This window comes from Oncorhynchus clarkii, chromosome 19, assembly GCF_045791955.1.
Source record: "Oncorhynchus clarkii lewisi isolate Uvic-CL-2024 chromosome 19, UVic_Ocla_1.0, whole genome shotgun sequence".
NCBI lineage: Eukaryota > Metazoa > Chordata > Actinopteri > Salmoniformes > Salmonidae > Oncorhynchus > Oncorhynchus clarkii.
Window position 1 is genome coordinate 24546244 of NC_092165.1, and position 21434 is coordinate 24567677.

General features: G+C 43.9%; 1 protein-coding gene across 1 annotated transcript in view; it reads left to right on the forward strand.

Annotated features, from left to right (window-relative positions):
• Positions 1–21434, forward strand: part of LOC139374953 (neurexin 3a) — a 447428-nt gene that overhangs the window by 131905 nt on the left and 294089 nt on the right. Inside the window, exons 7-9 of the mRNA XM_071116227.1 lie at positions 16760–17053; positions 17250–17397; positions 18547–18930. Coding sequence (XP_070972328.1) covers positions 16760–17053; positions 17250–17397; positions 18547–18930 — 826 coding nt within the window. The remainder of the gene's footprint in view (positions 1–16759; positions 17054–17249; positions 17398–18546; positions 18931–21434) is intronic.

The window sequence follows — 21434 nt, forward strand, 5'->3', positions numbered from 1 at the left end:
CCACACACACTAAGACAGTCGTGAATGCCTTTTCACCCTCAGGAGGCTGAAAAGATTTGTCATGGGCCCTCAGATCCTCAAAAAGTTCTACAGCAGCACCATTGAGAGCATATTGACTGGCTTCATCACCACTTGGTATGGCAACCGCTTGGCATCCGATCGCAAGGCGCTATAGAGGGTAGTGCGTCAGAGGAAGGCCCTACATAGTCTCTTCTCGCTTCTACAGCACAGGAAGTGGTACCAATGCACCAAGTCTTGGACCAACAAGACCCTGAACAGCTTCTACCCCCAAGCCATAACACTACTAAATAGTTAGTCAGGGTATCTATTGGTTAACTATTTAACTATCTGGTAGGCCGTCATTGTAAATAAGAATGTGTTCTTAAAACTGACTTGCCAAGTTAAATAAAGGTAATTTGTTTTTGTTACTGTTTATTTGTTACTGTTTATTGTTCATCCTTTTGTCTAGTCACTTTATTCCTACCTATATGTGCATATCTACCTCAGTTACCTCGTACCCCTGCACATTGATTCGGTACTGGTACCCCGTGTATATAACCAAGTTATCGTTACTCATTGTGTATTTATTCCTTGTGTTATTATTTTTCTATTATTTCTCTTTGTTTCTCTCTGCATCATTGGGAAGGTCCCGTAAGTAAGCATTTCACTGTTAGTCTACTCCTGTTGTTTACGAAGCATGTGACAAATACATTTGATTTGACACACACGCACACACCCGCACGTACACAGAAACACTGCTATTTTCCACACTGCACTCCCTGCCATTAACACTAATTTGCCTGCTGGCGATGCTCTTGTCCGTGCCATCAAACGCTATTATGGATAAATGTTTTGTTACCATGGCATCAGGTAGGCCCCCATGTCTCCCGCTATTGAAAAAACACACACACACACACACACACACACACACACACACACACACACACACACACACACACACACACACACACACACACACACAGAAGCGTGACTTGGTAGCCGATTATTATGCCTTGCATATGTGGACATAATAACAGTCTTTATGCCTCCTTTTTCCTCCATAACACATCTTTGTGGTGTTCCTATCAGAGAAACACTGACTAAGAGACACCTACAGCAGTTCTGTTGAAATAATGTCCAATTCAATCATTGATACTTGTAATGTATTTCTAATCATCATAGAATCATATGTATGTCATTTCTGAATGACAGTACATGTTATTTTGTGGCATAATATAGTTACTGTTTATTTTGTTATTTAAAATCGTTTATATTGTATTGAGTAAAATGTTTTGTTTTATATTGTCATATTTTAAACTGATAAGTATAATCCAATAAATTAAATATTTTATGAATAGAGGTAAAACAATGTAGATGTGATTTGATTCTCCATTTTTATATCTTTTACACCTGTTTAACATTTAGTGAAGGTCTTTCCGTTTATCAGATTGCCATGTCTGTGTTACCAACAGAGTGGGATATTTACTCTGTAGAAGTTGTCTGATAACCAGTGTGATGTGGAGAAAGGTTGAGTCCTTAGATGACCATGCAGTCACCCTGTCTAAACAGCCCCAGGAAAGACGTGTGTGTGTGTGTGTGTGTCTGCCCTCAGATCAGATCGAGTTGAGATTAGCTAGTCTAGCTCTAGCCAGTGGCCTGTGGCTGTCCCCATCCACACTGTCACACTCTTACCCCCTGTCAACAACACACTCCACACATACACAGACACACACACACACACACACACACGCACAAATGCCTCACACCACTAGGTCCACTAGAAGTCTGACATATAGTACACGATATGTACAAATTAGTGGATTCGGCTATTTCAGCAACACCCATTGCTGACAGGTGTATAGAATTGTGCGCACCGCCATGCAATCCCCATAGACAAACATTGGCTGTAGAATGAACTTACTGAAGAGCTCAGTGACTTTCAAGGTGGCAGCGTCATAGGATGCCACCTATCCAACAAGTCGGTTTGTCAAATTTCTGCTCTTCTTGAGCTGCCCTGGTCAACTGTAAGTGCTGTTATTGTGGAAACGTCTAGGAGCAACAGCAGCTCTGCCGGGAAGTGGTAGGCCACACAAGCTCGCAGAACGGGACCGCTGAAGCGTGTAGCTCGTAAAAATCGTCTGTCCTCTGTTGTAACACTCATTACCGAGTTCCAAACTGCCTCTGGAAGCAAGGTCAGGCCAATGCATAGTGCCAACTGTAAAGTATGGCGGAGGAAGAATAATGGTCTGGGGCTGTTTTTCATGGTTCAAGCCAGGCCCCTTAGATCCAGTGAAGGGAAATCTTAAAGTAACAGAATACAATGACATTCTAGACGATTCTTTGCTTCCAACTTTGTGGAAACAGTTTGGTGAAGTCCCTTTCCTGTTTCAGCATGACAATCCCCTGTGCACAAAGTGAGGTCCATACAGAAATGGTTTGTCGAGATCAGTTTGGAGGAACTTGACTGGCCTGCACAGAGCCCTGACCTCAACCTCATCGAACACCTTTGGGATGAATTGGAACGCAGACAGCGAGCCAGGCCTAATCTCCCAACACCAGTGTCCGACCTCACTAATGCTCTTGTGGCTGAATGGAAGCAAGTCCCCACAGCAATGTTCAAACATCTAGTGGAAACCCTTCCCAGAAGAGTGGAGGCTGTTATAGCCTGGAATGAGATGTTCGACGAGCAGGTGTCCACATACTTTGTCATGCATTGTACAGTTGAAGTCGGAAGTTTACATACACCTTAGTCAAATACATTTAAATTCAGTTTTTCACAATTCCTGACATTTAATCCTACTAAAAATTCCCTGTCTTAGGTCAGTTAGGATCACAACTTATTTTAAGAATGTGAAATGTCAGAATAACAGTAGAGAGAATAATTTATTTCAGCATTTATTTATTTCATCACATTCCCAGTGGGTCAGAAGTTTGCATACACTCAATTAGTATTTGGTATCATTGCCTTTAAATTGCTTAACTTGGGTCAAACATTTTGGTTGGCCTTCCACAATCTTCCCACAATAAGTTGGGGGAATTTCAGCCCATTCCTCCTGACAGAGCTGGTGTAACTGAGTCAGGTTTGTAGGCCTCCTTGCTCGCACACGCTTTTTCAGTTCTGCCCACAAATTTTCTATAGGATTGAGGTCAGGGCTTTGTGATGGCCACTCCAATACCTTGACTTTGTTGTCCTTAAGCCATTTTGACACAACTTTGGAAGTATGCTTGTGGTCATTGTCCATTTGGAAGACCCATTTGCGACCAAGCTTTAACTTTCTGACTGATGTCTTGAGATGTTGCTTCAATATATCCACAGAATGTTCCATCCTCATGATGCCATCTATTTTGTAAAGTGCCACAGACCCTCCTGCAGCAAAGCACCCACACAACATGATGCTGCCACTCCCGTGCTTCACGGTTGGGATGGTGTTCTTCGACTTGCAAGCCTCCCCCTTTTTCCTCCAAACATAATAATGGTCATTATGGCCAAACAGTTCTATTTCTGTTCATTAGACCAGAGGACATTTCTCTAAAAAGTACGATCTTTGTCCCCACGTGCAGTTGCAAACCGTGTCTGACTTTTTTTATGGCAGTTTTGGAGCAGTGGCTTCTTCCTTGCTGAGCGGCCTTTCAGTTTTTGTCAATATAGGACTCGTTTTCCTGTGGATATAGATACTTTTTTACCTGTTTCCTCCAGCATCTTCAAAAGGTCCTTTGCTGTTGTACTGGGATTGATTTGAACTTCTCGCACATAAGTACGTTCATCTCTAGAAGACAGAACGCCTCTCCTTCCTGAGCGATATGATGGCTGCGTGGTCCCATGGTGTTTATACTTGCATACTATTGTCTTTACAGATGAACGTGGTACCTTCAGGCGTTTGGAAATTGCTCCTAAGCATGAACCAGACTTGTGGAGGTGTACAATTTTTTTTCTGAGGTCTTGGTTTATTTTATTTTTATTTTCTCATGATGTCAAGCAAAGAGGCACTGAGTTTGAAGGTAGGCCTTGAAATACATCCACAGGTACACCTCCAATTGACTCAAATTATGTCAATTAGCCTATCAGAAGCTTCTAAAGCCATGACATCATTTTCTGGATTTTTCTGACCCACTGGAATTATTATGATACAGTGAATTATAAGTGAACTAATCTGTCTGTAAACAATTGTTGGAAAAATGACTTGTGTCATGCTCAAAGTAGATGTCCGAACCGACCTGCCAAAACTATAGTTTGTTAACAAGACATTTGTAGAGTTGTTGAAAAAGGAGTTTTAATGACTGTAGCCTATGTGTATGTAAACTTCCCACTTCAACTGTTTGTACAGGCCTGTGTGAGAGCATGGTGCTAGAGTATGGAAAGCACCCCACCCTGTGGAATAAAATGCACACTGCAACTGCTGAACATTCACCAGAGAGAGAGAGAGAGATCTCTTGGCAGCGACAGCTTGTCTCAGGATCTGGGCACCATTTGGTGTTTTACAACATCTTGTGTGGTATTTTCTATTTTCTGTTTAACATCAGCCCCTGTTTTTAGCCAAACACACACTGTGGGAGGTTGGTATACACCCATAACATGTGGGGGATTGGCATACAACCTCTAGTGGTATTGCTTTTGTAGTCGTGTCGCTAGGTTGTGACCCTAATGGTGTAACAAGGACTCTCACTAACATTACTGACACAGGGTGACACAACCCTCAGTGCCCACCCCCCATCCCACCTCCACACACACACACTCCAGCTGCCATCCCTACCCTCCAGTCTCAATGTCTATGCAAATCACTCCTCTTATGCCATGGGCTAGCGCCATCCTTGAGCAGTGAGTGGTCTGGTCCCACAGACAGAACACAAACACAGTGTTCCCCCATACACACATACATACACACACCCAGCATGCCAGGGGTGTGTTGCATCCTTGAGTGGTGTGTGTGTGTCGGTGGTGGTCTGTGCACAGTGGGGACCCGGGGCCATTAATTCCTGGAGAGCGGTGGGCAGGGCCGGCAGGCAGAGATTTATGGGAGAGGCAGACAGCTGTGGATGATTAATGTGTGTGTCACCAAGGGCCCCACTCAGCCCAGACACACACACACACACCAATACAGGGGCCAGGAGGACGATATGGTGTGTGTGTGATTGTGTTTGAGGGCCAGAGGAGCATGGACTCCTTTTGGAAATATGGAGGCAGTGCCTTAGAATACACACACTTTTGTTTTACTATCCTTGTGGGGACCAAACAATTGATTCCCATTCAAAATCTTAAACCTAAGCCTAATCCTTAACCTAACCTTATCCCCTAACCTTAAATCGAACCTTAACTCCTAACCATAAGCCTATCCCCTAATTCTAACCCCAACTCTAATTGTAACCCTTACCATAACCCCTAAGCCTAAAATAGCCTTTTTCCTTGTGGGGACCAACTGTTCCTTGTTTTACTATCCTTGTGAGGGCTTCTGACAGTAAATCCGAAAAACACACACTCCCCTCTTAGTAAAGCTGTATGATGAATACTGTGAGGTGTGTGATTCCAATGACGGTTGTGTTGAATGGGGTTTGGCCTTGGTTATACCCCTGTGTCGTTTCTCACACAGCCAGACAGTGTGTTGATGTCCGTCTCTCTCTCTCTGTCAGTCAGTGTGTCTCTCTCTCTTTGAGCGAGTGTCTGGTAGAGGAGATAACAGGCTGATGGAATTCTACTCTCCATATTCAAACATAAGTCATTTTTCATTTCTACATCCACATAGAACACACACACACACACACACACACCTTGGTTATACCCTTGTGTCATTTCTCACGCAGCCAGACAGTGTGTTGAAGTCCGTCTCTTTCTGTCAGTTTGTCTCACTCCCCCCTCCCCCCCCCCCATCCCACACACACACAGACACATGCTTCTGAATCAGTCATGTGGGCATACCTACAGTGTGTCACACAGACAATTTTGAATAGACAGAAGCTCAGTCTGTGTTCGTGCCTTCTCATGTCTGTGCAAGAATCAGAGATCACTCACTCACTATCTGTTTGATTCACTTCTAATGCTGTGATTCAGCTGGGAAACCTGCCCTCTGCATTTGTGCTGCCCTGATAAAATACCTATGCGGTGAGACCGGCAAGATAAGTTACAATGTTTTGTAGATGCCTTGCTAAAAGTGACTTGTCATCTTGTCAAGGTTTTCCCTCCGCGAGCTGATCTTTATTAGTATCCAACAGTAATATATATTCATCATTTTATCAGGAGGCAATTGGAGGAATGGGATTAGTAATGTGTAGCTATTGTACTTGTAAAAATCAACTGGTCCCCAAGCGCAGACTGCCTATTGTACTGCGGCTCAGTTTCAAATGTGCCCGAACAGATTGTCTCGCAGTCATTTCTCTCTGTCAACCTCTGTAATCAGTCATACGGACGGGTCGGATGTTTGAATATGAAGAAATGGTTAGAATATGAAAGATGGTAGGGAAGGCTCGGGCGACTGTGTATTATATTGCATAAATCTCACACGTTTTGTTGTGCGAGACAGGTGGTATCAAAAGAGAAAGCGGTCTAAGGAGAATACTAAAACAGAGGATCATTGTGTTTTTCATAATACGTAAATACGAATGTCAAAATGTAAAGTATTTGACATTCAGAGAAGTTACCAGGACAGACAGACAGACGGACGGACAGACGGACGGACGGACGGACGGACAGACGGACAGACGGAGAGAAAGAGAGACAGACAGAGAAAAGAGTGAGAGAGGGAAGTTGAAATGTCACCGGGCACTGCCTGACGCCTCATCACCGGCTCGGCAGGAATTAGCTAGCTGACATTTTACGTAGACGCCCGCCACCACTCCAGATGACAACGTCGCCTGGCGACCAAATTGCAAAGTGTCACTTTGTGTCAGACACGGGGAGACGTCTGAGCGTCTCACGGCTTGTGATGTCTGGAAATTACAGAGAAGCCGGCGGTTGAAACTTGATTAAGATAATGAAAAATGCTTCAGGTCGACGTGACAATGCAGATTAAACGACGGCAAACGACAGTGATAATATCGCAAATAATGATAATCACTGTCCAATCAGTGCCGAGGGATTTGCAGTGCTCTAGCCGGGGATCTTCAAGGTCGCAGTGAGATGGCCGCGGGTGACAGCTACTGATATCTGACGGAAAGGGATTTAGAGGGAAGCATATGTTGGTTGTTTAAGTCTGGGGACTTCAGGGGACAATTGGACAGCTTTATGTTTTGTTTCTGTCTTCTGTGTTGTGATTTGTAGCACAGTGTGTGTAATATTTGACGTAGCGTGTGCATTAAGTTATGGAGTTTGTCTACTGTTTCGCTAACACCCAGCGTCATAACATGTTATGATGTCATAACAGCTGACATCACTTGTCAGCACCTGTCATAATATGGTCATAACACTGTCATGACCCATATATTTACAACTGTTGTGACATATATTGTGTTATTTTATAGCTGGTTATGACACCTACATTAGTGTGTCAACACCCACATTTATTCAAATGTGTTTTTTTCCCTGCCAAGAAGTTTCCTTTCGTTTGAAAGTTTGTTTCTTAAGTTTGTTTCTTTTTTTTCAATCATATTTTATACAGTGTCATAGAGCATTTCGACCATCCTGTGTCACTTTCCTCAGTCAGATAATACACTTTATGACACTGTCAAGAAGCATTATGACCATCATAATCATATTAGCCAGATAGGCCTATCACGTACATACCCTATTTTTGACAGATTACTGAATTAAGGGCATCTGGTCCTGCGCCTGAAATATGCTCCTGCAGTCATCCCAGTCATCAGAAACAGAGCATTGGGGTAGGTGCATGTCTGACATCAGCGTGTGCACAATTACAATGATAATTTAATATGGTCAATTTCAGAACATTTTCAAAACAGAAACATGCTTTTGACAAAGTAGGCTATGGTGTAATGCAGTGGTTCCCAAACTTTTTATAGTCCTGTACCCCTTCAAACATTCAACCTCCAGCTGCGTACCCCCTCTAGCACCAGGGTCAGCGCTCTCTCAAGTGTTGTTTTTTGCCATCATTGTAAGCATGCCACACACTCACTATACCATACATTTATTAAACATAAGAATGTGTGTGAGTTTTTGTCACAACACGGCTTGTGGGAAGTGACAAAGAGCTCTTATAGGAACAGGGCACAAATAATAATAATTTTGCCCTTTATTTCGCCATCTTACATATAAAACCTTATTTGTTCATCGGAAATTGTAACTCACCACAGGTTAATGAGAAGGGTATGCTTGAAAGGATGCACATAACTCTGCAATGTTGGGTTGTATTGGAGAGAGTCTCAGTTTTAAATCATTTTCCACACACAGTCGGTGTCTGTATTTAAGCTTTCATGCTAGTGAGGGCTGAGAATCCACTCTCATGTTGGTACGTGGTTGCAAAGGGAATCAGTGTCTTAACAGTGCGATTTGCCAAGGCAGGATACTCTGAGAGCAGCCCAATCCAGAAATTTGTCAGTGGCTTCTGACTAAATAAAATGTTCACAGAACCTCTTGTTGCAATTTTCGATTATGTTCTCTTGTTCAGATATCAGTAAGTGAACTGGAGGCAGGGCATAAAAGGGATAACAAATCCAGTTGTTTGTGTCATCCACTTTTGCGTAATTGCGCACCCAACTCATTCAGGTGCTTCACTATATCACATTTGACATTGTCCGTAAGCTTGAGTTCATTTGCACACAAAAAAACCTACAATGATGGGGGAAAGACCTGTGTGTTGTCCTTGATAATGCAGAGAGAGAAGAGCTCCAACTTCTTAATCATAGCCTAAATGTTGTCCCGCACATTGAATATAGTTTCGGAGAGTCCCTGTAATCCTAGATTCAGATCATTCAGGTGAGAAAAAACATCACCCAGATAGGCCAGTCATGTGAGAAACTCGTCATCATGAAAGCGGTCAGACAAGTGAAAATGATGGTCAGTAAAGAAAACTTTAAACTCGTCTCTCAATAAAAAAAAAAAGGTAAATCCTTTGCCCCTTGATAACCAGCACACTTCTTTATGTTCTGTATGTTGGTCACTGCCCATATCGTTGCATTCTGCAGAAAATACACAAGAGTTCAGTGGCCTTGCTTTAACAAAGTTAACCATTTTCACTGTAGTGTCCAAATCGTCTTTCAAGCTGTCAGGCATTCCCTTGGCAGCAAGAGCCTCTCGGTGGACGCTGCAGTGTACCCAAGTGGCGTCGGGAGCAACATTACCACTCAACTATGTCTCTCTGTCATGGCTTTTGCACGATCAGTACAGATATCAACACATCTTGACCACCAAAGTTCATTTGATGTCACAAAGCTGTCCAGTACTTAAAAAATATCCTCTCCTGTTGTCCTGGTTTGCAGAAGAGGATGTCTTCCTTAATTGACTCCCCATAAATGTAACAGACATATACCAGGAGCTGTGCCAGGCCCGCCACGTCTGTTGACTCATCCAGCTGTAACACATATAAATCACTGGCTTGTATACGAAGCAGTAATTGTTTCTAAACATGTCACTGATTAGTCGTGAAACGGTGTTGTTTGATGGAGGCGTTGTCTGTATAGTTTTTTGGGCCTTTTCCCACAGCATTGTCCCAGCCATATCCGCGGCAGCAGGAAGAATTAAGCCCTCCACAATAGTATGGGGCTTGCCTGTCCTAGCCATATATACTCACCATACAGTATAAGACGCTTCTAGCCCCTTCTTATTAATGGTACCTGTTGCTTTTATACATGTCTTACTACTCGAAAGTTGTCTTAATTCTCGCTCAAAAAACTCCTATGGCCTATTTTTCAAATTGGCATGTTTTGTTTCTAAATGTCTGTGCAAGAGTGAAGGTTTCATTCAGTTGTGAGATATTACTTTTCCACTTATAACACACTGTGGCTGAAGAAAGGCACTACTCCCAATATAAGTGAACCCCAAATCAATGTAGGTCTCATCATATTTGCGCCTCTTCGATGGTCCAACGTCCCTGTCTGTTGTTCGGTGCTTTCCCGGGTAAAGGGGCAGTAGCTCTTCGGCTGCATCAGATTCTCAACTGTCAGTGTCCGCTCTATCTGGGCTAACAACAAATGTAGAATTACTGATGCTAGCATTGGATGTTCTCGTGGAAGCAGTACAACTTGTGTCGTCGACAGATGCAGGTGTAGTACTGCTTGTAGTATCAGTACTAAAAGTAAAGCTGGTATGTGTCTCTATGGACGTGGGCCTTACTTTTTTTAACCATTTATCAATTTTCGAGCAAACGGAATGAGCAGCAGCTACGTTTGGCTTCATACGGACCGTTAATGGAATTCCCGTGAGAAAGTAATGGTTAATGTGATTGGATGTTAATTATTTGACTAGGCTACCTGTATTTGACATTGTGTTGTTATTTCGCTGAACACTACAGCCGTGGCCAGAAGTTTTGAGAATGACACAAATATTAATTTTCACAAAGTCTGCTGCCTCAGTTTGTATGATTGCAATTTTCATATACTCCAGAATGTTATGAAGAGTGATCAGATGAATTGCAATTAATTGCAAAGTTCCTCTTTGCCATGCAAATGAACTGAATCCCCCAAAAACATGTCCACTGCTTTTCAGCCCTGCCACAAAAGGACTAGCTGACATCATGTCAGTGATTCTCTCGTTAACACAGGTGTGAGTGTTGACGAGGTCGAGGCTGGAGATCACTCTGTCATGCTGATTGAGTTTGAATAACAGACTGGAAGCTTCAAAAGTAGGGTGGTGCTTGGAATCATTGTTATTCCTCTGTCAACCATGGTTACCTGCAAGGAAACACGTGCTGTCATCATTGCTTTGCACAAAAGGGCTTCACAAGCAAGGATTTTGCTGCCAGTAAGATTGCACCTAAATCAACTATTTATCGGCTCATCAAGAACTTCAAGGAGAGCGGTTCAATTGTTGTGAAGAAGGCTTCAGGGTGCCCAAGAAAGTCCAGCAAGCTCCAGGACCGTCTCCTAAAGTTGATTCAGCTGCGGGATCGGGGCACCACCAGTACAGAGCTTGCTCAGGAATGTCAGCAGGCAGGTGTGAGTGCATTTGCATGCACAGTGTGGCGAAGACTTTTGGAGGATGGCGTGGGCAGCAAAGAAGCTACTTCTCTTCAGGAAAAACATCAGGGCCAGACTTATATTCTGCAAATGGTACAAGGATTGGACTGCAGACACTGGGGTAAAGTCATTTTCTCTGATGAATCCCCTTTCCGATTGTTTGGGGCATACGGAAAAAAGCTTGTCCGGAGAAGCCAAGGTGAGCACTACCATCAGTCCAGTTTCATGCCAACAGTAAAGCATCCTGAGACCATTCATGTGTGTTGTTGCTTGTCAGCCAAGGGAGTGGGCTCACTCACAATTTTGCCTAAGAACACAGCCATGAATAAAGAATGGTACCAACACATCCTCCGAGAGCAACTTCTCCCAACCATCCAGGAACAGTTTGGTGACGAACAATGCCTTTTCCAGCATAATGGAGCACATTGCCATAAGGCAAAAGTGATAACTAAGTGCCTCGGGGAACAAAACATCGATATTTTGGGTCCATGGCCAGGAAACTCCCCAGACCTTAATCCCATTGAGAACTTGTGGTCAATCCTCAAGAGGCGGGCGGACCATCAAAAACCCACAAATTCTGACAAACTCCAAGCATTGATTATGCAAGAATGGGCTGCCATCAGTAAGGATGTGGCCCAGAAGTTAATTGACAGCATGCCAGGGTGGATTGCAGAGGTCTTTAAAAAGAAAGGTCAACATTGCAAATATTGACTCTTTGCATCAACTTCATGTAATTGTCAATAAAAGCCTTTGACACTTATGAAATGCTTGTAATTATACTTCAGTATTCCATCTGACAAAAATATCTAAAGACACTGAAGCAGCAAACTTTGTGGAAATTAATATTTGTGTCATTCTCAAAACTTTTGGCCACGACTGTCACGTTCTGACCATCGTTCTTGTGTGTTTTCCTTGTTTTAGTGTTCCTGTCTTTGTGTTTGTTACACCAGATAGGGCTGTTTTCGGTTTTTCACATTTCTTGTTTTGTATATTGTTCATTTATCATCTTCATTAAAGATGTATCACAATAACCACGCTGCGTTTTGGTCCGCCTCTCCTTCAACAGAAGAAAGCCGTGACAACGACTGAAGATGGTTTAATTTTATTTTTGGCCGTGAAACAAGGCTACTCAGACAAGGGAAAAAAACTCACCAAAATGTATAGCCCCGTTGGAAAATATAAATAGACTGTTTGAAAATGTGAAGAATTGTTTATTTAAATGTGAATCACATTTTTATTTGGCATACTCCCGATGGAATTGTGTGTACCCCAGTTTGGGAATAACTGGTGTAATGGAATGTTTTGCCTTGTGTGGTAGGTTTTGTGGATTTTGACACAACTGTAGTTGTCATAACCAGCCATAAAATAATGCAGTATATGTCACAACAGGTCTAAATATATGTGTCATGGCAGGTTATGTCAGCTGTTATGAAATATTATGACCATGTCACATAACGTGTTATGACGCTGTGGGTGTCAAGTAAAGTAAAGTAAATTGTTTCATTATACTGCCTTGATCAGGGGCTGAGGGACAGATTTTTACCTTGTCAGCTCGGGGATTTGATCTTGCAACCTTCCGGTTACTAGTCCAACGCTCTAACCACTATGCCTGCCGCCCCTTATGTTGCTCCCACCTAAAGCTACATAATATCTGCCTATGTACAGCAGTGTACCATGAATGTGTCAGCATTCAGTATGTTAGCGGGGGAGTTGCATTTTTCATGCTCCTGTCTCATCTGTGTGTGTTTGTTCTCTGACCGGAACTAATCTCACAACAATGACATTTCACCCCTCTTTCAACTGTCAACCACTGAAACTTTAAACAAGCTACAGTGAATGTGTCATGGCTCCTATCAACTGAGGCTCATGAAGGGAGAAAAAAAAAGTGTTCTTTTTGATTGCATGAGACTAACTGTTTTGCACCAAATGTCGCAGTGTGTTTGTGAGATAATGTTGCTACTGAATGAAACTGAAGATGACCATATGACATAGTACCGTCCGGATTTTGCCGGATTTTGCCGTAAAGCCAAATCTGACCTTGGCTCCAACTATCAACACCTCCAACTTTAAACAGCTCACTGTTCTTACGGCCTCTTTACGGAGCAACCCAGGTCACGCTCTCTCACCATGGAGATGTGAAGGTTTTCCAACAAACCCCATTCTCCGTGCGTTGATGAATGGCTAAGGCCGAGTTTGTTTTGGGATGAAATCCCGGTCCGGTGGCAGTAACGTATGAGTGCATTAGCAAAGAGAAAATCAGGGGGAAGGGAAGATCGATAGAATTTCAGGTGTGGAGGACAGCAGATATAAACCTTGCACCAAGGAGGAGATGAAGAGGTCTGTGGGCCTCATCTGAAGATCGATAATTATTATTATTATTTTTTTTCCTTTAACTAGGCAAGTCAGTTAAGAACAAATTCTTATTTTCAATGACGGCCTAGGAACAGTGGGTTAACTGCCTGTTCAGGGGCAGAACAACAGATTTGTACCTTGTCAGCTCAGGGATTTGAACTTGCAACCTTCCGGTTACTAGTCCAACGTTCTAACCACTAGGCTACGCTGCCGCCCGATAATGGAGCTCTGCTGGCATATGGGACATTTTATTTAGCTTATTTTACTGGAATATTTCTGTGGGATAAACCCTCCTTGAGATTAATCATTTTATTGCCCAAGACAACAACAGTTATACCCTCTTGGAGTTATTATAGTCCAAATTTGGATTACTTACAAAGACCCTGTTTAATGAACATCAGTTCTGTATAACAGGTCCTAGGGATGGAGAAAATATGATATTTTAGAGCAATGTCATGTTACTGTGATTCTTCACTCGGATTCATCTCTACATTGAACTGTGTATTGACAGATAAGTCAGAATTTTATATCCACCATACATGCACATCCCTCTGCATCCCACTATTTTTCTATACACTTAATAGACAGACACTATGGTTCTGCCAACTCCTTAGTGAGAGAAACAGTCTGCCTCAGCAGTATTTTACTGTCAGCCCTGGTTAGGAAATGACTGTAGGGACTTTGTCATGTCTGACTGCTTATAAAAACATACTGGGCATTAACTCACAGAAGCACTTCCATAACTTACACAAACTCAATTAGGATGTGGAGGCGTGAGCGGCACAACCACTTATCTTGTGTGTTTACGAGATAGAGGAGCGGAGACTGAATGAGACTGAGACTGAGCGTCGTAGCCACGGTAATCTGCTCTCTGTCCCTATATGTTCCTCTGGAATGGGGACTGAGGGAGAGCAGCTAATTTGGACCAATTTAAAGACTTTAAGCTAACGTCGTCACAAAATGGCCACTGTTTACGGTCCTTAGTGTAGCTATTTCTGTTTGTTGACACACACACGCACACTGCTTAGGTTCTACTTAGGCAATCTAACGGTTAAGAGCGTTGGGCCAGTAACCGAAGGGTCTCTGGTCCAAATCCCTGAGCCGAGTAGGTGAAAAATCTGTTTATGTGCCCTTGAGAAAGGCAATTAACCGTAATTGCTCATGTAAGTCGCTCTGGATAAGAGTACTAAATATGATATGTAAATGTTAAGACTGTTTTTAAAAGCATTATTCTAGTTCCTTGGGTGATACTGTACATTAATAACTTTAATAGTCATTATTATTATTATTATTGGAACTAGCTGCCAATACAGTGTGTGTGTTTGCCTGGTGTTGCTAGGATGTTTGGTGTGTAAAACGGTAACCTCAGTGTGGTTTTGTTAGGTAAAGCTTCCGCCCTAGGAGGATGGTATTCATGATCGCTGGGATAAACCCTCTAGATTCCGGAAAGGATGGAAGCATGGCTGGCTGGCTGGCAGGCAGGCAGGCAGGGATTTGACATCTCCGGGCCCTTGACCTCCTTTAGAGAGAGAGGAATAAGAAAGATAATCTCCTGGTCGGTGGGTCGGGTGGTGGGATGCGTCTCCTTCAGGCACCAGAGGGATGAGTTGATTTACTGTCAAATCTGCCGGATTATCAATAATCTCACACAGACCCCGATCTACTCACAGAGAGCTGTGTACTCACTCACGCACCCAGAGAGCGAGAGGTTGTTTGTGTGTGAGCGTGCATGTTCGTGTGTGTGTGTGTGTGTGTGTGTGTGTGTGTGTGTGTGTGCAAAGGTGTGTTCGCATGTTCATACTTTGCTCAAAGTAGGCTACCCAAGAAAAAGAGAAGGGCTTCTGTTCTGCCCAGAGAACTACAAAAAAATGCTTCAATTTTCCACTTGAGCAGATTTCAATTTACACACACATCCCCCTCTGTCTCTCTGTCCTCTGGGTTATTGACAGCATTAAGACTGCTGTGATAAAAGATTGGCCACTTAGTGGAACTCAGGCTTTGTTTTTCTCTGCTAAGGACACTCACTCACAGAATGGCAAGGTTGGCTATAGTGAACTGTCAGTGTTGTCACTGGTGGGTGTACCTCTCTGATGAAGGATCTAATGCCCAAATAGGTTGGTTTGTAGTTTATGAACAAACTTTTTCCTATTTAATTGAACCCTGTTGCCCTCTAAGAGGGACTGGATATTTCTTAAGGGGGTGTGGTGCCTAGAATCATTGTGTTTATGTGTGGCAGACATACTGTGTCAAGGGCCAGAACATTACATCAGCCTCTCAAAGCAGCCAAGGGCAGCCAGCTAGTCAATTCCCCTTTAAAACAGAGCTAGGCCACCACAACTGTGTGTGTGTGTGTGTGTGTGTGTGTGTGTGTGTGTGTGTGTGTGTGTGTGTGTGTGTGTGTGTGTGTGTGTGTGTGTGTGTGTGTGTGTGTGTGTACGGGCACTACTGCTCAGCTGCTCCTGCGTTCGTGTGTATGTCTCCCACCCTTTTGTGGAGCCATTAGCATTGCTATCAGGACGAGCAGACCCTGATGCATATGTCAGACCACTGAGAGTCAATTACCTCAGCCAGAGACAGCCATTGTGTTTGTCTGTGTGCCCTGGCCTATTGGTATTTAATACAGATATATTAATATAGCCGACTGACTGATCAACATGAACTTTACCTGGCAATTTTGGAGAGACCACACCACCCCGAAAGTCTGACATTAACAAACTGTTATCTTTGAGTGTTTTATTATACACTGACTGTACAAAACATTAGGAACACCTTCCTAATATTGAGTTGCACCCCCTTTTGCCCTCAGAACAGCCTCAATTTGTCGGGACATGGACTCTACAAGGTCTAGAAAGCGTTCCATAGGGATGCCCATGTTGACTCTGATGAATCCCACGGTTGTGTCAAGTTGGTGGACCATTCTTGACACACACGGAAAACTGCAGCAGCTTTGCAGTTCTTCACTCAAACCGGCACCTACTACCATACCCCACTCAAAGGCACTTAAAACTTTTGTCTTGCCCATTCACCCTCTGAATGGCACACACACACACAACTCATGTCTCAAGGCTTAAAAATACTTCTTTAATCTGTCTCCTCATAGCTTTCACCTGGGTCCACCTGGTCAGTCTATTTCATGGAAAGAGTTCTTAGTGTTTTTAATGTTTTGTACACTCAGTGTATATTTGTTTAAATCTGTTAATGATAATGTGGTATTTTTTTTTTTTACAGTGAAGGTAATGATGAAGACTGGATACAGAGGTTGATGTTAAAAGGTTTGCAATAACTTACTTGACCATACCTTGAAAATGACCACAACCTCTGTCTCCCTTCTACCAATCTCTCCGTCCAGGTGGTCTACAAGAACAACGATATCCGTCTGGAGCTCTCCCGTCTGGCCCGCATCGTAGACCCTAAGATGAAGATCCAGGGGGACGTGGTCTTCAAGTGTGAGAACGTGGCCACCCTGGACCCTATCTCCTTCGAGACCCCCGAGGCCTACATCAGCCTGCCCAAGTGGAACACCAAGAGAATGGGCTCCATCTCCTTTGACTTCAGGACCTCGGAACCCAACGGACTCATCCTGTTCACCCACGGCAAGCCCCAGGAACGCAAGGAGGCCCAACGCAGCCAGAAGAACACCAAGGTAAGCCAATGAATGATGAATGGATCAAACAAACAATTTACTTCAGCCTTTAGGTAAAGCTATGTCTAAAACTGTAAATAATCCAAGTAAGAAACAAAACATCTGCGTTCAAGGATCTTGGATGTATTTATCCTGTTTTGTAAAGATATGTGTTGTACCCCTATGATGAACTAAACACCTTGACGATCTCCCTCAGGTCGACTTCTTTGCGGTGGAGCTCCTGGATGGCAGTCTATACCTACTGTTAGACATGGGCTCTGGAACCATCAAGGTCAAAGCCACCCAGAACAAGGTCAACGACGGGGCCTGGTACCACGTGGACATACAGAGGGATGGGCGTTCAGGTGAGTCCTCTTTACCCTCCTCTCCCACTCTCTACTCCCCTATCCCCATCTCTCTATCACTACCTTCTCTCACTCTCTCTGAGTGTGTGTGTGTGCCTGTGTGTGTTTGTGTGTGTGTGTGTTGTTGTATTGATGTGAGTGCAGCGTATCACTCTCTGCCCAGTGCTGGGCCTGTGAGGGTCTCATAGGGCAGACAGGCTGTTAGACAAGGCTGGGATGGCATGGCCAGGTGACTCACTGCAGCACATATTACTGCTATTGATCTACCACTGCCGCCATACACACATGGGCACACACACACACACACATGGCTGCACACATACACGCACACACAGACGAACACAGAAGCACGTATGCGCACTGTTCAAGCTCTCCCATCGCACTCTGGATCTGAGGCTTGGCTTGGCTTGAGACAGAAGCAGAGATAAGCCTGCCATACAGCAGTGTCTGCGCTGTCACTGTCTCTCCGTTCTCTCTCCCTCTCTTGTTCTATCCCTCTCTCCCTCTATCCCTCTCTCCCTCTCTCCCGGAGGTATACTATAGTCACAAAGCTCATATATCGTCCCTAAGCTGTGAGACTCTATTTGACAGCGAGAGCATCAGGGAACCCTGTGCCCTGTATCAATACCTTACACAGACAGTGGATTAACCGATACGTTATGCTATGCTCAACATCTTCAGCATCTCAAAGGCTGTCAGCCGTCAAAACTCTACCATCATTGTGGATGAGTGTGGAAAAGTAAAGATACGCTGGCCTAGTAAAGCGAGGTGACAGCTACTGTAGCTAGCATAGTAACCTTTTTGAAAATCCTGTATTTATTGAGCACACAGATTCCAATTGGGCCCACATAGGCTAGAACAGGGGTATTCATTTCTGACCCTATGAGGTACGGAGCCTGCTGGTTTTCTCTTCTACCAGATAATTAGTTGCACCCACCTGGTGTCCCAGGTCGAAATCAGTCCCTGACGAGAGGTGGAAAATGCATTGGAACTGGCATTGAGATCCAGATTTGAGTTTGAGGAGGCTAGTTTGGAAACCCCTGCCCTACTGTGCGTGGGATCACTGTCTTATCTTACAATGATAGACATACAACGTAAAAATGTTCTATTTAATTCTGTGGTTTAAAGCCATCTCCTCACCCTCTCCAGGCACCATCTCAGTCAACAGCCGGCGCACCCCGTTCACAGCCAGCGGTGAGAGTGAGATCCTTGACCTGGAAGGAGACATGTACCTGGGGGGTCTACCCTCGGACCGTGCCAACCTCATTCTGCCCACCGAGCTGTGGACCGCCATGCTCAACTATGGCTACGTGGGCTGCGTGCGCGACCTCTTCATCGACGGGCGCAGTAAGGACATCCGACAGATCGCTGAGGCTCAGAACGGCGCCGGCATCAAGCCGTCGTGCAACAAGGTGGCGGGGAAACAGTGCGAGAGCTACCCGTGTAAGAACAGAGGCGTCTGTAAGGAGGGATGGAACCGGTTTATATGTGATTGTACCGGCACGGGGTACTGGTCACGCACCTGCGAGAGAGGTAGGTGGAAGCGATTGATTTGTGTGTTTTTCATGCGTGCTTGTGGGTGTGTGTTCTGACTGTGTACGGTGCATTCGGACCCCTTGACTTTTTCCACATTTTGTTTACGTGACATACATAAAAAACTGAAATATTACATTTACATAAGTATTCACACCATTTACTCAGTACTTTGTTGAAGCATCTTTGGCAGTGATCTTTGATCGGGTTCAAGTCCGGACTCAAAGACTTATCCCGAAGCCACTCCTGCGTTGTCTTGGCTGTGTGCTCAGGGTCGTTTGAAGCTGAACCTTCATCCCAGTCTGAGGTCCTGTGCGTTCTGTAGCAGATTTTCATCAAGGATCTCTCTGTATGTTGCTCTGTTCATCTTTGCCTCGATCCTGACTAGTCTCCCAGTCTCTGCCGCTGAAAAACATCCTCACAGCATGATGCTGCAACTACCATGCTTCACCGTAGGGATGGTGCCAGGTTTCCTCCAGACGTGACGCTTGGCATTCAAGCCAAAGACTTCAATCTTGGTTTCATCAGACCAGAGAATCTTGTGCCTTTTTTACTGAGGGTTGGCTTCCGTCTTGCCACTCCACCATAAAGGCCTGATTGGTGGAGTGCTGCAGAGATGGATGTCCTTCTGGAGGGGTCTCCCATCTCTACAGTGGATCTCTGGAGCTCTGTCAGAGTGATCATCAGGTTCTTGGTCACCCCCCTGTCCAAGGCCGTTCTTCCCCGATTGCTCAGTTTGACTGGGCAGCCAGCTCTAGAAGAGCCTTGGTGGTTCCAAACCTCTTCTATTTAAGATTGATGGAGTCCACTGTGTTCTTGGGGACCTTCATTGCTACAGAATTTTTTTGGTACCCTTCCCCAGATCTGTGCCTCGACACAATGCTGTCTCGGAGCTCTATTGACAATTTCTTCGACCTCATGGCTTTGGCTTTTGCTCTGACATGCACTGTCAACTGTGGGACCTTATATTGACAGATGTGTGCCAAATCATGTCCAATTAATTGAGTTTACCACAGGTGGACTCCAATCAAGTTGTAGAAACACCTCAAGGATGATCAATGGAAACAGGATGCACCTGAGCTCGATTTCGAGTCTCATAGCAAAGGGTCTGAATACTTTTATAAATAAGGTATTTCTGTTTTTTCTTTAATATATGTGCAAAACATGTGCTCTGTCATTATGGGGTATTGTGTGTAGATTGATTAGATTTTTATTTTAGAATAAGGCTTTAATGTAACAAAATTTGGAAAAAGGGAAGGGGTCTGAATACTTTCCGAATGCACTCTGTGCGTGTGTGTGTTTTTCTTGTTTTGTTGTGTGGATTTGATTTACATTTACGTCATTTAGCAGACACTCTAATACAGAACGACTTACAGGAGCAATTAGGGTTAAGTGCCTTGCTTAAAGGCACACTGGCAGACTTTTCAGTTAGTCTGCTCATTTACTGTTTTCTTCCTGTGAAATGGTTTATTAAAACATTAGTGGGCCTTTGTCCGTGCGCCACATGTCAGAGGGAGGTTAAGGCTCTAGAGGAGGTTGTGGTGATGGCTGTATTGTTGACACTGTTGAAAGATTAATGTGGTTTCTGCCCTTTTCCTGTGAACTTTACTCTGCCCAAGGCAATCCGGTTTTAAAGTTTCATGACCAGTTTCCAAATTGCATCGCTCCCCCCCCATTTTCCTTATTTTATTGTCAGGACTTGAGGGTGTTGCATGTGTTTCAATACAATGTTCCATCTCTTTCTCGCTCTCACCTTTATCAACTCCTTACTGTGTCAAGTCTCTGACCTCTCTGTCTCTCTCTCTCCCAATCACACAATCACAGCCAGAGGTTATACAGTACAAACCCATTACTGGAGATAATATACCACAGTAATTCACTATACTGTAAACCTACTGCTTATTCATGGAAACACATACTTATCGATCCCTCCCTCCTTTTATCTCTCGCCGTTACAGACACATATTGTAATCAGGCCATCTTTAGCGCTATTCTTAGGGTCAACCCGCAAAGACCTGCACTTGTGAGGGAAAAACACTTATTGCAAACACCAGCGAAAGGGTTGGAATTACAGCTGTGTGGCCATATCGATATCTATTATGGAATCTATTCATCTAACGTGGTAGATGAAAGGTTCCGGAGTCTGTGGAACTGCCTGTTTACAAGGTCACCTGTGTATGACACCTCTGAAAACGCACAGGATCAGTAGGTTTCTTTAAGTATGTGCTCGTATTGCAGTACAATAGATCGGTGAAATGTATTCGGTACGGATCCATTCTGCATGGCCAACACTGAGAAATGAGAGGAGATGTCTGACGGATTGCTGTGCGAGGGGTATGTCTTTTAGAGGCATGTCTTTTTAGACCTTAGTTTACACAATCTTGTGCAATATAAGCTGCTTTGAAGTATGTCGTTGGAATTCGCTTTTCTTCCGTGATGTTTTGGCACGGAACAAAGCACTCTGGTAATAAAGTTGAAGACAAGAGCATTTTGCTTCACTAATT